General features: G+C 46.3%; 1 protein-coding gene across 1 annotated transcript in view; it reads left to right on the plus strand.

Moving 5' to 3' along the window:
- The window catches only part of LOC129847323 (teneurin-3-like), a 66,779-nt gene that overhangs the window by 14,987 nt on the left and 36,872 nt on the right, over window positions 1-14,920 (plus strand). Inside the window, exons 2-7 of the mRNA XM_055915078.1 lie at window positions 2,056-2,270; window positions 3,455-3,665; window positions 5,138-5,239; window positions 7,769-7,963; window positions 9,697-9,897; window positions 13,571-13,756. Of these exons, the coding sequence (XP_055771053.1) occupies window positions 2,056-2,270; window positions 3,455-3,665; window positions 5,138-5,239; window positions 7,769-7,963; window positions 9,697-9,897; window positions 13,571-13,756 (1,110 nt within the window). The remainder of the gene's footprint in view (window positions 1-2,055; window positions 2,271-3,454; window positions 3,666-5,137; window positions 5,240-7,768; window positions 7,964-9,696; window positions 9,898-13,570; window positions 13,757-14,920) is intronic.

Raw genomic sequence — 14,920 nt, forward strand, 5'->3', positions numbered from 1 at the left:
GGTTGTGCTTCGGAGGACGTATGGCTTTCGACCTTCGTCTCTCCCGTGCCCGTACGGGAGTTGTAGCGATGAGACAAGGTAGTAATTACTAGCGATTGGATACCATGAAAAATTGGGGAGAAAATGGGATAAAAAAAAAGAATAAAAAAAAACAACAAAAAAACAACCATAACACAGTACAAACAGACCTGAGACCAGGCTACTGACGCATTACAACATTACTGTAGCAGCCTACTGCATCATTACAACATTAATGGTAGCAGCCTAGTGCCTCATTACAACATTAATGGTAGCGACCTAATGCCTCATTACAACATTACTCTAGCAGCCTAGTGCCTCATTACAACATGACTCTAGCAGCCTAGTGCCTCATTACAACATTACTGTAGCAGCCTAGTGCCTCATTACAACATGACTCTAGCAGCCTAGTGCCTCATTACAACATTACTGTAGCAGCCTGGTGCCTCATTACAACATTACTCTAGCAGCCTGGTGCCTCATTACAACATTACTCTAGCAGCCTAGTGCCTCATTACAACATTACTGTAGCAGCCTGGTGCCTCATTACAACATTACTGTAGCAGCCTGGTGCCTCATTACAACATTACTGTAGCAGCCTGGTGCCTCATTACAACATTACTCTAGCAGCCTAGTGCCTCATTACAACATTACTCTAGCAGCCTGGTGCCTCATTACAACATTAGCCTGGTGCCTCATTACAACATTACTGTAGCAGCCTAGTGCCTCATTATAACATTACTGTAGCAGCCGGGTGCCTCATTACAACATGACTCTAGCAGCCTAGTGCCTCATTACAACATGACTCTAGCAGCCTAGTGCCTCATTACAACATTACTCTAGCAGCCTAGTGCCTCATTACAACATTACTGTAGCAGCCTAGTGCTTCATTACAACATGACTCTAGCAGCCTGGTGCCTCATTACAACATTACTGTAGCAGCCTAGTGCCTCATTACAGCATAACTGTAGCAGTCTAGTGCCTCATTACAACATTACTGTAGCAGCCTAGTGCCTCATTACAACATTACTCTAGCAGCCTGGTGCTTCATTACAACATTACTCTAGCAGCCTGGTGCCTCATTACAACATTACTGTAGCAGCCTAGTGCCTCATTATAACATTACTGTAGCAGCCGGGTGCCTCATTACAACATTACTCTAGCAGCCTGGTGCCTCATTACAACATTACTGTAGCAGCCTAGTGCCTCATTATAACATTACTGTAGCAGCCGGGTGCCTCATTACAACATTACTCTAGCAGCCTGGTGCCTCATTACAACATTACTGTAGCAGCCTAGTGCCTCATTACAGCATAACTGTAGCAGTCTAGTGCCTCATTACAACATTACTGTAGCAGCCTAGTGCCTCATTACAACATTACTGTAGCAGCCTGGTGCCTCATTACAACATGACTGTAGCAGCCTAGTGCCTCATTACAACATTACTGTAGCAGCCTAGTGCCTCATTACAACATGACTCTAGCAGCCTGGTGCCTCATTACAACATGACTCTAGCAGCCTAGTGCCTCATTACAGCATAACTGTAGCAGTCTAGTGCCTCATTACAACATTACTCTAGCAGCCTAGTGCCTCATTACAACATTACTCTAGCAGCCTAGTGCCTCATTACAACATGACTCTAGCAGCCTAGTGCCTCATTACAACATGACTCTAGCAGCCTAGTGCCTCATTACAACATGACTCTAGCAGCCTAGTGCCTCATTACAACATTACTCTAGCAGCCTAGTGCCTCATTACAACATGACTCTAGCAGCCTGGTGCCTCATTACGAGGACGTTAGGAGGATTACCATCTTAATCTGATGGCTGAATTCAGGCCGCCGCTAACAATCTAAACGGCTGTATTCAAATGCATAGTGATGATGCCTTCCTCCATTCCCTTTCATCATTACAAGTGCATACTACTTCATTATGTTGTCCTAAACTGGAACCATATTTCTGTCATTCAGAATGTTAATCTAATCTCTCTCTCTTCTCCCTCCCCTCCCCCTCTCTCTCTCTCTCTCTCTCTATCTAGGTAAACTAGGGGTGTTCCTCCAGGAGAACAACACCATAGACACGGGGGAGGTGGACGTGGGGCGCAGGGCCGTTCAGGAAGTCCCACCAGGGATCTTCTGGCGCTCCCAGCTCTACATTGACCAGCCCCAGTTCCTCAAGTTCAACATCTCAGTGCAGAGGGATGCGTTGGTGGGGGTCTACGGCAGGAAGGGCCTGCCCCCCTCGCATACACAGGTAGGAAGGACACCCCCCCCCCCACACACACACATTAGGTTGGAGGTGTACTTGGACTGTCACACTCAAACATACAGGTAGGGTGGAATCTCAAAGCTCATTGGAAGAGACGATCCAATGTCCCTCCCCTCCAATGAGCTTTGCGAGTGAGGCAACACATTGAGGAATCAAGCATGGGAGGCATCAAGGATATGAAGGCTAGTTAAGTTTTCAGACACGGACAATGTATCATCTTTAACAATGGCAGACATATTTCTCAAGGGCACGGCAGAGACACTCCATGCAGCCTTCAAATGAAGCACACTCACACACACACACACACACTCTCACTCACTCGCTCACTCACTCACTCACTCATTCACTCACACACACACACGTACAGACTCACACACACGTACAGACTGACACACACACACTCACTCACTCACTCACTCACTCACTCACTCACACATACACGTACAGAGTCACACACACACACACACTCCAAATGAAGCGGCTAAAGCCTAATAGAGGTAAATGGCAACAAAGTTCTTCACAACGCTGCGTGTCGATACCCCCGAGTGGAGCGAGAGCGTTAGCAGGCGCCGTGGCATTATTTGCTCTGTGTGGTAATCAATATGTTTCTTTAAGACGTTGGAGAGGACATAATGAGGGGATATTGATGGACATGTTGGATGAAGGCTGAGGAACAGGCAGGGAATTAAGAAGTGCTAATTTTTCAGGTTTGGTCTCTGTGGATGGTGTGTGTGTGTGTGTCCGTGTCAGGAATGACTATTTTTCTCTTTTTGGGGAGAAAAGTATTCTTTCCATGAAGGACTCGTTAGCAGAGATGGGGAAAATGTTAAAGGAATCAATGTTTATGGCCACTGTGAGATATAAAACATTAATGGCCAGAAATGAAAGGAGAAATTATCCAAGTCATCCGAGGCAAAACGTTAGTTCAATCGTTGGTTCAACCGTTAGTGTTGAAGGACTAGAAACAGATGAAATGGAGTCAAGGTGAAGCTTTGCTGTTTTCCTCAATGCTCCTTTAGTCTTATATTGTGTGTGTGTGTGTGTGTGTGTGTGTGTGTGTGTGTGTGAGTGTGTGTGTGTGTGTGTGTGTGTGTGTGTGTGTGTGTGTGTGTGTGTGTGTGTGTGTGTGTGTGTGTGTGTGTGTGTGTGTGTGTGTGTGTGTTGTCCAGTATGACTTTGTGGAGCTGCTGGATGGCAGTCGCCTGATCACCAAGGAGAAGCGCGGGCTGGTGGAGGTGGAGGGCGTGTCAAGGCGGGCGCGCTCGGTGAGCGTGCACGAAGCGGGCTTCATCCAGTACCTGGACTCTGGCATCTGGCACCTGGCTTTCTACAACGACGGGAAGAACTCAGAACTGGTCTCCTACAACACCATCGTCATAGGTCAGTATGTGTGTGTCTCTGTCTCTCTCTCTTTCTCTCTCTCTCCCTCTTTCTCTCTATCTTTCGCTCTCTCGCTCTCTCTCTCTCTCTCTCTCTCCCTCCCTCTCTTCCCACCTGCTAAAGAACAGGGTAGAACGTTGACTGCCTTAATCAAAACACTACTCTTTCTCACATCTCTGTTATAATGGAAATTTAAATGGATTGTTTGTCCATCCATTGTACGAACGCTATAAAGGTTGGACATGTCCCTGCAATAAGCACAATAAGGCGGACGGTTGTGGGAGGGTTGTGTGGGCATTGTGGGAAACGTTTGACCTGACTTAATAGCTTGTGTATTGCATTTCCACATCTCTCTGTTGTTCTGGAAACCTCTGAAACTCTACCTCTTTTGAAGGATACCTTAAATAATCCCACAGCTCAGCATCAACAGAGCACACAGACACACACAGACACACACACGCACGCCCGCACGCACGCACGCACGCACACACTCACTCACTCACTCACTCACACACTCACTCACTCACCAGCTCTCAACCTTTGGCTATATTGAGAAGTCCTGTTTGGCAGTACATGGATCTAGCATGTTGGCTTGATATTTAGTGAACCATGCTATGACATGCCTGGTACAACTTCCTAACCTGGTTCATGTACCCAAAAGAGAGAGAGACAGGGAGGAGTAGCGTGGGCTGAAAAGCATGGTCATTTTGGCCCAGTTGTGTAATGGACAAAATAATTGGGGGAAGAGCGTGATAGAGAGAGAGACAGGAAGAGATGGTTAAAGGTGGTAATATTGGCCTGATAATGTGGAGGAGAGAGGGACAGAAAGAGATTTAGAGAGAGGTAAAAGGGGAGAGATGGTAAAAGGCTGATAATATTGGCCTGATAATGTGGAGGAGAGAGGGATAGAAAGAGATTTAGAGAGAGGTAGAAGGGGAGAGATGGTAAAAGGCTGATAATATTGGCCTGATAATGTGGAGGAGAGAGGGATAGAAAGAGATTTAGAGAGAGGTAGAAGGGGAGAGATGGTAAAAGGCTGATAATATTGGCCTGATAATGTGGAGGAGAGAGGGATAGAAAGAGATATAGAGAGAGATAGAAGGAGAGAGATGGTAAAAGGCTGATAATATTCTGTCTGTCTTGTAGCTACAGAGGAGTGCTGGGAGTGTGAGCTGGATGATTGGTGGTAACAAGGTGTTGATTGGTGGGCTACGGCAAGCAAAGGGACCCAGTTTGTCTCAATCAGGCATATGGGGGTGGTGGTGATTAAAGCATAGAGGCAGGGAGAGGGTGTGTGTGCGTACGTGTGTGTACTTTGGTCTGCCTGGCTAATTATCACTCTTCTATTTCAGGATATGTGCGTCGTTCGCATTGTCTATGTCGCTCTCCGTCTTGTTCTCTCTGTGGCTGTATGCACATCTCTAACTCACACAAACACTCACTAACACTCACCTCTCTCTCTCTGTCTTCAGAGTCCGTTATGGAGTGTCCCCACAATTGCCATGGCAACGGTGACTGTCTGTCTGGAACGTGTCATTGCTTCCCAGGGTTCCTTGGGCCTGATTGCTCAAGAGGTAACACATGCATACATGCCGTTTGAGAGGAGTAAACCCACTATCACCTCCCTTAATTGGCTGTAGATTGTTGTCCCGGCGAGTACATACAGAAGCCTTGGAGGCATTGATTCAGGCACACAGACTCACATACACTATCTTTCACGCTCTCTCTCTCTCTCTCTCTCTCTCTCTCTCTCTCTCTCTCTCTCTCTCTCTCTCTCTCTCTCTCTCTCACTCTCACTCTCACTCTCACTCTCACACACACACACACACACACTCTCACACTCACACACACACATTGTTTCAGGCAGTCAGTACCTCTGCATCTCTGCCAAGTACTACCTCCATCAAGGAGTCTCTCTCCATCTCCCCTTTCATCATTATGCAACACTGTGTGCTTGACTGGAGCTAAAACAAAGAGAAAAGTCATTAGGGTCTCACAAGTCATTAGAAAGTATAATGTCCCTCCATCCATCACTATTCATCAGCTCTCTGCTTATATTCCCTCAGAATGATACTGAAGAGCTGCTGAAGTGACTTCTGTGTCCCTTTCTGTCTCACTATATAACTCTCTCTTAACCTGGTGATACCCTGTATATATCTCTATTAACATGGTGATACCCTGTATATATCTTATTAACATGGTGATACCTGTATATATCTTATTAACATGGTGATACCTGTATATATCTTATTAACATGGTGATACCTGTATATATCTCTATTAACGTGGTGATACCCTGTATATATCTTATTAACATGGTGATACCCTGTATATATCTTATTAACCTGGTGATACCCTGTATATATCTTATTAACCTGGTGATACCCTGTATATATCTTATTAACATGGTGATACCTGTATATATCTCTATTAACATGGTGATACCCTGTATATATCTTATTAACCTGGTGATACCCTGTATATAGCTCTATTAACATGGTGATACCCTGTATATATCTCTATTAACATGGTGATACCCTGTATATATCTATATTAACCTGGTGATACCCTGTATATATCTTATTAACCTGGTGATACCCTGTATATATCTTATTAACCTGGTGATACCCTGTATATAGCTCTATTAACATGGTGATACCCTGTATATATCTCCATTAACCTGGTGATACCCTGTATATATCTCTATTAACCTGGTGATACCCTGTATATATCTTATTAACCTGGTGATACCCTGTATATATCTTATTAACCTGGTGATACCCTGTATATATCTCCATTATCCTGGTGATACCCTGTATATATCTCTATTAACCTGGTGATACCCTGTATATATCTCCATTAACCTGGTGATACCCTGTATATATCTTATTAACCTGGTGATACCCTGTATATATCTCTATTAACATGGTGATACCCTGTATATATCTTATTAACCTGGTGATACCCTGTATATATCTCCATTAACCTGGTGATACCCTGCATATATCTCTATTAACCTGGTGATACCCTGTATATATCTCCATTAACCTAGTGATAGCCTGTATATATCTCCATTAACCTGGTGATACCCTGTATATATTTCCATTAACCTAGTGATAGCCTGTGTATATCTCTATTAACATGGTGATACACTGTATATATCTATATTAACCTGGTGATACCCTGTATATATCTTATTAACCTGGTGATAGCCTGTGTATATCTCTATTAACCTGGTGATAGCCTGTGTATATCTCTATTAACCTGGTGATACCCTGTATATGGCTTCATTAACCTAGTGATACCCTGTACATGGCTTCATTAACCTAGTGACACCCTGTATATGGCTTCATTAACCTAGTGATACCCTGTATATGGCTTCATTAACCTAGTGATACCCTGTACATGGCTTAATTAACCTAGTGATACCCTGTATATGGCTCCATTAACCTAGTGATACCCTGTATATGGCTTCATTAACCTAGTGATACCCTGTATATGGGTTCATTAACCTAGTGATACCCTGTATATGGCTTCATTAACCTAGTGATACCCTGTATATGGCTTCATTAACCTAGTGATACCCTGTACATGGCTTAATTAACCTAGTGATACCCTGTATATGGCTCCATTAACCTAGTGATACCCTGTATATGGCTTCATTAACCTAGGGATACCCTGTACATGGCTTAATTAACCTAGTGATACCCTGTATATGGCTTCATTAACCTAGTGACACCCTGTATATGGCTTCATTAACCTAGGGATACCCTGTATATGGCTCCATTAACCTAGGGATACCCTGTATATGGCTCCATTAACCTAGGTATACCCTGTATATGGCTCCATTAACCTAGTGATACCCTGTATATGGCTCCATTAACCTGGTGACCTCATGTATATGCAATATTTTACTCCAACAAAAAAAACATGTATTGACAATATTGCAAAATCGTTTAAATGGAACATATATCTCATGAGACTATGTTGCCATGCATGTGTGAGTGTGCATACTGTATTATGCGTATGCTCGTGTGTGTATTTATGCACATATATACGCTGTATACGCTAACATCCATCTGTCCCTCTGTGTCTCTTTGCAGCTTCATGCCCCGTGCTGTGCAGTGGTAACGGCCAGTACTCCAGGGGTCGCTGCCTGTGCTTCAGTGGCTGGAAGGGGACAGAGTGTGACGTGCCCAGCAACCAGTGTATAGACATCCACTGTGGGGGACACGGCATCTGTATCATGGGCATCTGTGCCTGCAACACCGGATACAAGGGAGACAACTGTGAAGAAGGTAAGAGATAAGTCCTGTTAGAGGGATCTTTTGATTTGCACTGTCCTTTTCCTTCTCTCCTCGGTGTGTGTGTGATCAGACACATCCTCTTCCCCTCGTCCTTCCTTGTCAGCCAGCCAGTGTTTGATTGCTCAGCATTCACCATCATAATCGTTACCGCCAACCAATAGTTCAGTATTACAGAAACAATTGCTACTCTCTTTTTCACAGAGCAAATAATTACATCGCTGTCCCCATCGATGTGTGGCTTGAGACACACACACTGACTCGCTCTCACACACGCACGCACACATGCACCACACACATGCACCACACACACACACTGACAGAGAATGGAGAATATTAGATTAGCTAAACTTTCCTGGCATGTACCTGCTACGCTAGCCTACAAAACAACTCATCAGAAGGCTAGCTCTGTCTGTACATTAGATCCAATTATTGCACTTCCCTATGGGAGAAAATCTCATCTTCGCTGCTCAATAAAATGTATCTCTGCCAACCTCCTCCTACTGACACACACACACACACACACACACACACACACACACACACACACACACACACACCACAAACCGACGCTAATGCAATTAGTTCGCAGTGAATGTTATTGTGAGGTCTGTGACCCAGTCAGTAGTCAATGGACAGATTAAGACCCATCATCACTAAGACAGCAGAGGGAAGTTACTGCAGCTCAACAAGCATCAGCCCCAGGCAACTTGCTGGGAATCAACAGACAAATCAAATCACATTTTATTTGTCACATGTGCACAATACAACAGGTGAGGATCTGGGGACCCATGCCAAATCTTTTCAGTCTCCTGAGGGGGAAAAGGTGTTGTCATGCCCTCTTCACGACTGTCTTGGTGTGTTTGGACCATGATAGTTTGTTGGTGATGTGGACACCAAGGAACTTGAAACTCTCGACCCGCTTCACTACAGCCCAGTCGATGTTAATGGGGGCCTGTTCGGCCCACCTTTCCTGTAGTCCACGATCAGCTCCTTTGTCTTGATCACATTGAGGGAGAGGTTGTTGTCTCCCTATAGGCTGTCTCATCGTTGTCGGTGAGACAGCAAACTTAATGATGGTGTTGGAGTCGTACCTGGCCACGCAGTCGTGGGTGAACAGGGAGTACAAGAGGGAACTAAGCACGCACCCCTGAGGGGCTCCAGTGTTGAGGATCAGCGTGGCAGATGTGTTGTTGCCTACCCTTATCACCTGGGGCGGCCCGTCAGGAAGTCCAGGATCCAGTTGCAGAGGGAGGTGTTTAGTCCCAGGGTCCTTAGTTTAGTGATGAGCTTTGTGAGCACTATGGTGTTGAACGCTGAGCTGTAGACACTCACAAACCCAGAGATATTATACATGTAACAGTATAGCTTCCATCCCCTCTACCTGGGCTCGAACCAGGGACCCTCTGCACACATCAACAACAGCCACACTCGAAGCATCGTTACCCATCGCTCCACAAAAGCCGTGGCCCGTGCAGAGCAAAGGGAACAACTACTTCAAGGTCTCAGAGCGAGTGACGTCACCGATTGAAACGCTATTAGCGCGCACCACTGCTAACTAGCACACACACGCCGACACACACATAAACACAATTCCACAGTTCCACAGTGAGTGTTTGTGTACTGTATGTTTACATTTGCTCTGTGCAACAATCCAAAGTGACAGCAGTTGGTTGGGAATTGATTGTGACAAATCAACCTCTCTCTCCTTCCCCTCCTCCCTCCAGTGGACTGCCTGGACCCTGGCTGTTCGGCCCATGGTGTGTGTATCCACGGGGAGTGCCACTGTAGCCCGGGCTGGGGGGGCACCAACTGTGAGACCCTCAAGACCATGTGCCCCGACCAGTGCTCCGGCCACGGCACCTACCAGAGCGAAAGCGGCACCTGCACCTGCGACACCAACTGGACCGGCCCCGACTGCTCCGTCGGTACGTTGTTGGTGTGAGCACCTTGTTTGAACGTTGGTAAAGGTTGTTAGTTGTTAGCATGCTAGCCTTCACTCAGAAGCACTACATATTTGGTACGTTGTTAGCACATTAGCATGCTAGCCTCAAATTAACTCAGCAGTATTACATTTGGTATGTTGTTAGCACATTAGCATGTTAGCATCTCATTAACTCAGCAGTACTACATTTGGTACGTTGTTAGCAAAATTAGCATGTTAGCCTCTCATTAACTTAGCAGTATTACATTTGGTATGTTGTTAGAACATTAGCATGCTAGCCTGTCATTTGTTAGCTACTACTCATTCACTACGTGGAGATAGCTGGTTGTCTAGTAAAGATGTCATTCACGTTCACAGAGCTTCTCTCACACAGTTGTGCCATGGCCTGACCATCTATATTCTTTTACTGTACTGTCTCTTTCATTCTTCATCTCTCTCTTTTCACTACTGCTTTGTTGACTAATGCTGTTATGAAGGCCGCAGAGTGACTTTTATATTAACTGGGCTTAGAGAGGAGAGAGCACATCGATCTGATCCATTTTTCATTTGAGAGAAGGCTGTGTTTATTTGCCTCTAACACACTGGCTCAGCCAGCAAAGAGAAGGAAGGATGGAGGGAGAGCAAGGGCCGTGGGTTTTTTAATTACACTGCGTTTAAATTAAATAAGACTGCACTGCTAATTACTAGAGAACAGAGAGGGAGGGATGGAGAGAAAGAGAGAGACTGAGAGAAAGAGAGAGAGAATGGAGGGCGATTCCACACCAGGACAGCCCGACAATATTGATTTGTTCTGGCAGTTCTCATATAGAAACTTCATTGGGAGGACGGATGTTTGACATTTCTCCCACTTTTTTTGTTGTTTTTAAATCAGGAAGAAGTGGAAATTTGAGTTCCTTTTTAGGCCTATACATGCGTTGTGTAAGACCGTCTGATCTGTGAACCGTGCACGATACGGACAACATCTTGGTGTCATTATAATCCTGGAGATTCTGATATGAAAAATAGAAAATATAGAAATATTTATATGTCAAAAGTAACCTTTTTTTATCTTGTATTGTTTTGGAACAATATGCTCTACACATCGACTTTCCAGAGTGGGCGGAGTGATTCACACATTCACATTTTTTTTAAAGGTAATAATGTCAAAAGCATGTCAAACATCCTTCCTCCCGATGAAATTTCTATGTGAGAATTGACCGAAAAATCGGAGATAACCTAAATATTTTTGGGGCTGTCCACGGTGACCTTCAGACAGACGTGACCAGAGCCTCAGTCTGGTCACTCCTCCAGGCCGCTCTCTCCCTCCCTCCCTCCTCCCTGCTTCAGACAGCGCCCGCCACGTCTCGCACATACATACCCATACACACACCGCCCCAGCGACACGGCGATGACAGTGACGAACAGCGCCACTTCCTGACACACAACACACTCTCTCTCACACACACTCACAAACACACAACGGTAATGGCAGCTCGCCACAGGCAGCGGCGGCCCATACTGAGCGAAGCCCCTCCAGGGGGCTGATGGAACTTTAGAGACCGAGAAAGACTGAGCGGTCGGGGGTCTTGTGGTCTTACCTGGAATGACTCAGAGATGAACCTCTTGATCTTCTAGCCACTGACTGATAGCTAGTCTAAGAGAACTCCGCTCAATCAATGTCTTCTATCTAGCCACTGACTTCAACCGGAATTGCTTCTCTTAGCCACAGTCTGATAGCAGCGGTCCTACGGTCGATTATCTGTCCCTGCCTGCAAAGAGTCCAAGAAGTGGCAACATTTCAGATGCTGTTATTCCTGTACCCGTGCTATAGCACTGTAGTTCACATTGTATGAGGATTCTCTTCCAGTATTACTACAGTGATCTGTTCTGAACTCTCTGACACAGGTCTGATCCCTTCTACTGGGTTGTGTTTCTACAGCACAGTATTTCAGTAAGATGTAGATGCTGTATTCAGTAGTTAACCAGGGTGGGTCTGTCTGAGTATAGTCTTCACCCTGCCAGACATCTGCTGCCTGACTGTCTGTCTGTATGTACAGACCTGCCAAGACAGACACAAGACTAAAAATTGAGACTGTGGCTCAGTTGGGAGAGCATGGCGCTTGCAACGCCAGGGTTGTGGGTTCGATTCCCCCGGGGGACCAGTACGGAAGTGAGTGCACTCACTTCTGTGAGACGCTCTGGATCAGAGCGTCTGCTAAATGACAAAAATGTCATGTTGAGTGTCTCTCTTATATTTTGTGCAAACAACAATTCATTCAAACACCGCTCCCCTCAGTTTATATTTCAAGGTCGTATCAATAAAGGCGCTCCTGTCTTCTTCATGTAACTGCAACAAAAAGGCTCAGAATGGAAAACAAGTGTCACTACAACTCAGAGCTAAAAGTGATTGGTGGAATTTTAACCCACACTTCTGGTTCAAATGGTCTAAACTCTGAAGAACAGAACAGAGACAAAAACGGTTCCCTCTCAACTGACAACATTCCATCAGTCGGGAGTCTGTACCAAACCAAAGCCCAGATTGTGTGCAGGCGTCTATCTATGGGCACCACTGCAGCAGGATTGATTTATCTGTGGTTGATTGGTTTGGTTGCCATTCTGGTTCAGGCACAGTGGGAATCCTTGTGTCTGGCTGGATGGCTGGCTAACAGTGTCTACCCATCCTCTACCCTTATCCTATTCTTACCCTGTCTGAGGTAAAGTTCAATATGTCTACTCTCATAGCCTGAACTGTCCATACTCAATGATCACACCTCTGCCCCCCCCCCCCACTCGCACGCATACACAACCACACACACCATAACACCAACACCTCAGACCCACCACAGGACCACGCACCCCCACCACCGTGCCCCACCCAGGAACCTTCAAAACCTCCCAGATTCTTCATGCCGTGTCAGCCACGGGGGACAGACGTGTCAGCCACGGGGGACAGACGTGTCAGCCACGGGGGACAGACGTGTCAGCCACGGGGGACAGACGCGTCAGCCACGGGGGACAGACGCGTCAGCCACGGGGGACAGACGCGTCAGCCACGGGGGACAGACGCTTCAGCCACGGGGGACAGACGCGTCAGCCACGGGGGACAGACGCGTCAGCCACGGGGGACAGACGCGTCAGCCACGGGGGACAGACGCGTCAGCCACGGGGGACAGACGCGTCAGCCACGGGGGACAGACGTGTCAGAGTAGCAAGGTGTTATTTGACAAATACCAGGCTACTAATACAACCATATCCACCCGACCCCGACCCCACCCGCTGCCAGCCCAAAACACAATAGTGGAAGCATTGTGCCAACGGAGACCCTGCCTGGCTACAGTTGAAACAGAGATAGATGAAACCTTATGTCTGTTTTGTTTGTTAGGAATGAATGTTTCAACAACCACTTCTAGGTCTCAAAGCAGGTGACGTCACTTTGCACAGTGGACGCTACTAGCACACACAGATAACTAGCTAGCGATTACACACTGACACTTAACATTTCCTTCTTTGTGTGTGTGTGTGTGTGTGTGTGTGTGTGTGTGTGTGTGTGTGTGTGTGTGTGTGTGTGTGTGTGTGTGTGTGTGTGTGTGTGTGTGTGTGTGTGTGTGTGTGTGTGTGTGTGTGTGTGTGTGTGTGTGCGTGCGTGCGTGCGCGTGTGTGTGTGTGTGTGTGTACAGAGGTGTGTGTGGTGGACTGCGGCTCCCACGGCGTGTGTTTCGGGGGCAGCTGTCGTTGCGAGGAGGGCTGGACGGGAACGGTCTGTGACCAGAAGGCCTGCCACCCCATGTGCACTAAGAACGGAGTCTGCAAGGAGGGCAAGTGTGAGTGCAACCAGGGCTGGACCGGAGAGCACTGCAACATCGGTAGGTCTACTGAAGAATACGCATGCATACAGGGGACATACACATGAATACATCATTTGGGTCGACAATTAAAGACATTGTTACAAGGAAACACACACGTTTTCTCTCACACACACACACCAATCACACACACTCCTCTACCTCTGAAGCTGTCTGTCCATCCATGATTCCCCCAGCTCTCACACCATGGAGGACTCCAACCTGCGTGTCTATATGGCTTTGAACAGCCAGCTGAAGTAGCATCTGATCCCAGTCTCCTCTTTCCTCTCTAACCTCTCCATCCATTTCTTTAAGGGCCTGGCTAACTCCCTCCCACTCTGCAGCCTGCTCTTTGTAGTCACTCATGTTACCTGTGTTAATAAGGCCTGCACAGTCCCCATGGGCCGCTGCTGACCTTTAACCTATATCAAAACACTGACATTTACTGTAGTTAAGGCAGTGTGGAGAAGATAGACTGTGTGTGTCCTGTTCCAAGCTCTCCATCTTAACAAGAGGATACAGAGCAGGGTTGTAAATGCCTGGCGCGTTGCTGTTTATCTTTTAAGTCGGGTGTGAAACAAACACCAAACACTGAAACAGGCCAAAGCCTCCTCTATACGATGCAAAGATACGAGCACTAAAGAGAACTGAGAAATCATGTTTGGTTTAATTGTTTCCCTCTCAACCCCTACATCACAAAACCTACTTAATTGTTATCAAGCAAATCTTGTTTTGTCTCCTGATTCCCTGATATTAAGTCGATTGCGGAGCAGAATGCATGTTCTCTCCTCACGCACACAGAACTCGTGTTCTGTTCTGCCTCGATCTCTGCAGCACAAACTCAGCAGGGATGTGTTTTGATGCGTCATTCTGCTTCACTCAATTAGTCAACATTTTGGATCGGATCTCGTTGACAGACTGAACGGGCCCCCATTGTGGCTGGCCGTCTTTATTAGGATCTGGTCCATTATTCAAACGAATAATCAGATGAATTAGCCCGAGTTAGAGTTTAGCATGGTGTCCCAACTCATTTAGCGGTCGAGTTAGAGTTTAACATGGTGTCCCCCACTCATTTAGCGGTCGAGATAGAGTTTAGCATGGTGTCCCAACTCATTTAGCGGTCGAGATAGAGTTTAGCATGATGTCCCCACTCATTTAGCGGTCGAGTTAGAGTTTAGCATGGTG

The sequence above is a fragment of the Salvelinus fontinalis genome, unplaced genomic scaffold (assembly GCF_029448725.1).
Source record: "Salvelinus fontinalis isolate EN_2023a unplaced genomic scaffold, ASM2944872v1 scaffold_0774, whole genome shotgun sequence".
Classification (NCBI taxonomy): domain Eukaryota; kingdom Metazoa; phylum Chordata; class Actinopteri; order Salmoniformes; family Salmonidae; genus Salvelinus; species Salvelinus fontinalis.